Source organism: Triticum urartu, chromosome 3A (genome assembly GCF_056163025.1).
Source record: "Triticum urartu cultivar PI428250 chromosome 3A, HENAU_Tu73, whole genome shotgun sequence".
NCBI lineage: Eukaryota > Viridiplantae > Streptophyta > Magnoliopsida > Poales > Poaceae > Triticum > Triticum urartu.
In genome coordinates this window covers 10477886-10482630 of record NC_141875.1, presented here as the reverse complement: position 1 = coordinate 10482630, position 4745 = coordinate 10477886, and the positions used below count along the sequence as shown (strand labels likewise).

At 45.1% G+C, this 4745-nt stretch overlaps 1 protein-coding gene across 1 annotated transcript; it reads left to right on the top strand.

Moving 5' to 3' along the window:
* The first annotated feature begins 497 nt into the window (after positions 1–497).
* Positions 498–1310, top strand: LOC147977750 (uncharacterized). The gene is made up of 2 exons (XM_087514529.1): positions 498–973; positions 1031–1310. Exons 1-2 carry the CDS (start codon positions 498–500, stop codon positions 1308–1310), a joined length of 756 nt encoding a protein of 251 aa, XP_087370655.1.
* Positions 1311–4745: the final 3435 nt, after the last annotated feature.

Genomic DNA, 4745 nt, shown 5'->3' with positions numbered 1-4745 from the left:
GGGGTAGTAGAGTCGGGGGCCTTTTCATGGGTTCCAAGTTGAAGGAGCGTCGCCAGTTTGTATGCTGACAAGTTGTGTTTTTTTCCCTGTCAGGTGCTTTTGTTCTCCATGAAAAGGAAAGGACAGTGGGCCCGATCGGTTCTACTTTTGTCGCTGTTAGTTGCTTGACGGGTCAGATTTTCAGCCCGGCCCATTTTCTTCGGGAAATACATATATATACATACGATTGTCCTAGGTTTTTTCAACATACAGCCGTGAACAGCTGATTGGTTGGAAAATTCGAATGATATCTAATTACAAATCAGTCGAATGTCAAATAGACAGTCTCATAAACTATGTTTTTTTACTACTATTAGTAGGTAAGGATTTTGTAGAACTTTTAGGTAGAGATATAATTTCCTTGTAGAAATAATTCGATATAGGAATCCTCTGGATTCGAGGATTCCTAGATCGGTTCATACACCCGTGGCCAAAGGGCAATTCAGATCGGCTGCAGGATGGAGGCCGCGCACGGGAACTGGGCTGCCCTGCCCAGCGATCTCCTGATCTGCGTGGGCGCGCTCCTCACCGTGCCTGCTCGCATATGCTTCCGTGCCATGTGCCGCGCATGGAGGGAAGCCATCCCGGAAGAGCAAGCCCGCGCAATGCCGGCACCGTGGGTGATCATACCCCGCGTCGACGGCTGCAGCGACTCCTTCATTGTCCTCTCCGCGCCCACCATGAATTCCTTCCGGTGGATGCCCCCTGGCGGTGTGCGCGCCCGCTGCGTCGGCTCCAATGGCAGCTGGCTCGCCATCGGCACCGTCGTGGACGTCCGGAACCTCGCCATCTCGCTGGTCAACCCGCTTACCGACGCGCGCGTTGAGCTTCCGCTCGTAACCGGCTGGCGATGGGCGTTAGATACCGAGCATGATCTCGAGTTTGAGCTGGACGTCGTTGTCCGGAAGGTGGCCTTCTCCCCGAGCCCAAGCGCGTAGGACTACGCGGTCGCCTACGTGTCTCACTGCAGCGAAGCCGTGTTTTGCACCAGGGCCAGCACCGATTGCTGGCTTCGGCTCCCCGAGCTTGTCGGCAGTGACCGCGAGGGCATCAGGCGGGAGCTGGACGTGGCGTACCACCAAGGCAAGTTCTACTACATGGCCACGAGCGGCCAGGTGTGGGTGGTCGACATGGCCGCGCCGCCCCCCTCTCCCGTGCCGCTCGACGTGTTGGAGCCCCCCTTCTACGGCATGGTCATGTGCCGCGGCTACCACCTGGCTTTCTCCGGCGACGTGGTGTGGAGCCGGAGCGAGGGCGACGGATACCCGTAGAGTTGCAACCTCCGGGACATGGCCGTGATGCGCTTCGACCCTGAAGCATCTGGCGAGGAGCAGTGGACGCCGGCGAGGAGCATCGTCGGCCGTGCGTTCCTCATCGGCGATCGCAACCAGTCCATGTCGGTCCCCGTGGACAGCAACGCCTGGCTCACGCCCAACTCGATCTACTTCACCAACATCCCGCTCTGCGACCGTTTCTCCATTGGATGCCTTGGCCGTCGAGGCTTGTGGGCCTTGGACGTGGTCACCGGCCGGATCACTTGGCCGCGCGTACCGAGCGGCTTGGTCGAGAGGCCTTTGGAATCAGAATGGATGGCTTGGCCGCGCGCACCGCGTGAGATGTTCGATGAGCAGTTGGGATCGGAATTGGACGTGGACTGGGCAAAATCCCTTTGGTTCATGCCCTGCTTGACACAACCCAGATAAAGTGTGGAGAGTGTTTTTTTTACTGTGATATACCGTCCATGCATGCACCGTCCGTCGTTGTATTGAGGTTCATGTCATGTTTTTTGATATTTGGCAAATTTTGTCGTGTTTCAAATTATTACATGATATTTTGCTGGTTTTTTCCTATGTATCAAAGTGCATTGTAAATTTGTAATGTTTCATTGTCTAGGAGCAAATCCACTCTGAAAGTGTACTCTTATTTGTTGATAGACAACGAAAAATTGTATAATTTGAAGGACATGGCTAGCGGGCGTCCGAGCGCCCACTAATAGAAACTAGCGCTTATCCAAATATGAAAAAGAGCAGCTGACGCGCACAACTGCAGTTTACCAAAAAGAAACCATGTCCCCGCGTGTATTTATTTGGGGATCCAAAAAATTTAAAAAACTATAACTTCTTATTTAAGTGTCGAAATTCAATTTCATTTTCATAGTTGACTTTCTCGCGACGAGTTCTTTGAAACTAGATCTCATATAGATAGGTTTTGTCGAACTTTTTTTCAAGGCAACTTTGGATACGATGGATGCAACTTTAGTGCTATAGAAAAGCAACTTCATGTTTTCCCCAGTAGGACCGCCTATTAGGTTGGTTTGTGTAAAAAAAAAGAGAAAACCACACACAACATGATGCACCTTCTACATATGGAAAAGTCTAAGTTCACCATTGATGGGGCTACCGGAGGCAAAATAAGGACAATAACTTTCAGATAGTTATGTACTTGAGTATCACCTAAAAAATTAGCAATTTTTGGGGTGTTTTCGTGCAATTCCAGTGCATTCAACAAGCAACTCATATGTGTTTCCTATTGGTTGGTTTGTGTAAAATGAGAAAATCAAGAAAATGTGTGCAAGTCCAACTCATCTTGTATGTGTATGCAACTATATACATCTGCATATAGCAATTGTTCTAGTAAACTCTAAGCAACTGCCCCCTAGCAGAAATCCACACAACTATTCTAGCAAGATCCAAAGCCACTATTCCTAGCAAAAAATCCAAGCAATTGTCCTAGTAAATCCAAGCAATTGTAATACCAAAACACAATGCAAAATTGTTTATAGCAAAACCAAGCAAATGTATTACCAAACAACAATGCAAAATTATTCTAGCATAACCGAGAAACTATCCTACAAAAAACAAGCAACTGTTCTATCCAATCCAAGCAACTGCATTACTAAATAAAAACTATGAAAAAAAATTGTCCTAGCAAAACCAAGCAACTGTCTCTAGCATTCGTACTTAGATTGTCCACTTTAGACAGAAAAAACATATGACCAACTTGAATAGCCTTTGTGGACAACTATCTTACCCCCCCCCCCCTCTCCTCCCCATGCAACTTATATATTATAACAAAAATCCAAAACAAGTCAATTACAAAGAAAACACAAAATGAAAATTGTTCTAGCAAAATAATCCAAGCAACTGTCTACCAAAACAAAGCAACTATATTACAAAAAACACAAATGCAAAAACCTATTCAAAATGAATCCAAGCAACTGTCCCAACAAATCACGAGAACTTGACAATGATAATTACTTGCCTAACAATGATGCCCGGTGTGCATGTCATTGCTAATTAGTTGGCTACGATACTAGGACAAGTTGTCTGTTGGTCTAGCTCATGTGCATGTATTCTGAAACATAGTGTTGGCATACTCGATTGTGTGGTAGACAACTTATATGTGAATTTAGTGAACAACATGGTCATGGGAGGCAACTTATTAAGGACTTCTCCTTGATAGGAAATTATAGTAGGCAAACTAAGAAGTTGCTTTCCTATAACACTAAAGTTGCCTCTACATCACCCAAAGTTGCTCAGAAAAAAAGTTTGTCGAAATATACCCATATGGGATCTAGTTTTGAAGAACTCGCCGTGAAAAACCCAATGGCGAAAACGAATCTAAATTCCGATACTCGAATCAAAAGTTATGACTTTTTAAATTTGTAAAACCCAAATAAATGCACGTATTTTTTCTTTCTTCACTTGTGTTCGGATGGGACGAGGACCAGATAGTTTCCTTTTTTGTAGTGTAACGAAGACACACACCCTTTATGGCAGGTCTGCTCAGATGCAATGTGAGTTTTTTTGTCGCATAGCGTGTGCGCTCGGGAAGCCCAATTAGCGCAGCTGCACTGATAAGTAATTGGCTAATTTGAAATGAGAAAAGTTAGGACATCGATATCCACTAAACGTCTGATCTGGGAATGCCCCAGATCGAACAATTGCTGGGACAACCGAACTAACAAACGCCTCATAGAAAAAGCGTAACGAGTCCTTTTCTTCCGGGATCAAACAGGTACCTATCGCTAAAACCAACCTCGTCTAACAAATGTGCCAAACCTAGTATAGACGGGCCACAAACAACCCAACTTGACCACTATAAGGCTTTAAGGGATTTGCAGCTAAAAAAGAGCTACAAAAACATGCAAAAAGTTTCCATTGTTTCATGTAAAAAAGAGATGGCAGAAAATGTTGCAATGGCAAAATAAAAAAGTCAAGAAATGGCATGAGCGATTGAAGTAAAATTGCCATGTATTTGCCCTAAAAAGGTAAAATTGCCATGTGACTCTATGTATCTATAACCTTCCTCCTTAATTGTGCATGAAGCGGAAGTTCATTATGATGTCAATGCTCATCCAAGGCCCCAACCAACCCGGCAACGACATTGATGTGTACCTAAGGCCATTGGTTGAACAACTTTTACAGCTGTGCAGTATAGAAGGTGTACGTGTGTGGGATGAGCACAAACAACAAGAATTTGACCTGCGAGCATTGCTGTCAGTAACCATCAATGATTGGCCTGTTCTTAGTAACCTTTCAGGACAGACAAACAAGAGATACCACACATGCACACACTGTTTAGATGATACCGACAATATATATTTGAATAAATGTAAGAAGAATGTGTACCTGGGACATCGTTGATTTTCTTCAGATCAATCATGTCTTAAGAAAGAAAGACAAGCATTTCAAAGGTGAGGTAGA

Coding starts and splice junctions, on each gene's coding strand:
- LOC147977750 (XM_087514529.1), top strand. CDS start 498: ATGGAGGCCGCGCACGGGAACTGGGCTGCCCTGCCCAGCGATCTCCTG. Junction 974..1,030: donor TTCTCCCCGAGCCCAAGCGC/GTAGGACTACGC, acceptor GTTTTGCACCAG/GGCCAGCACCGATTGCTGGC.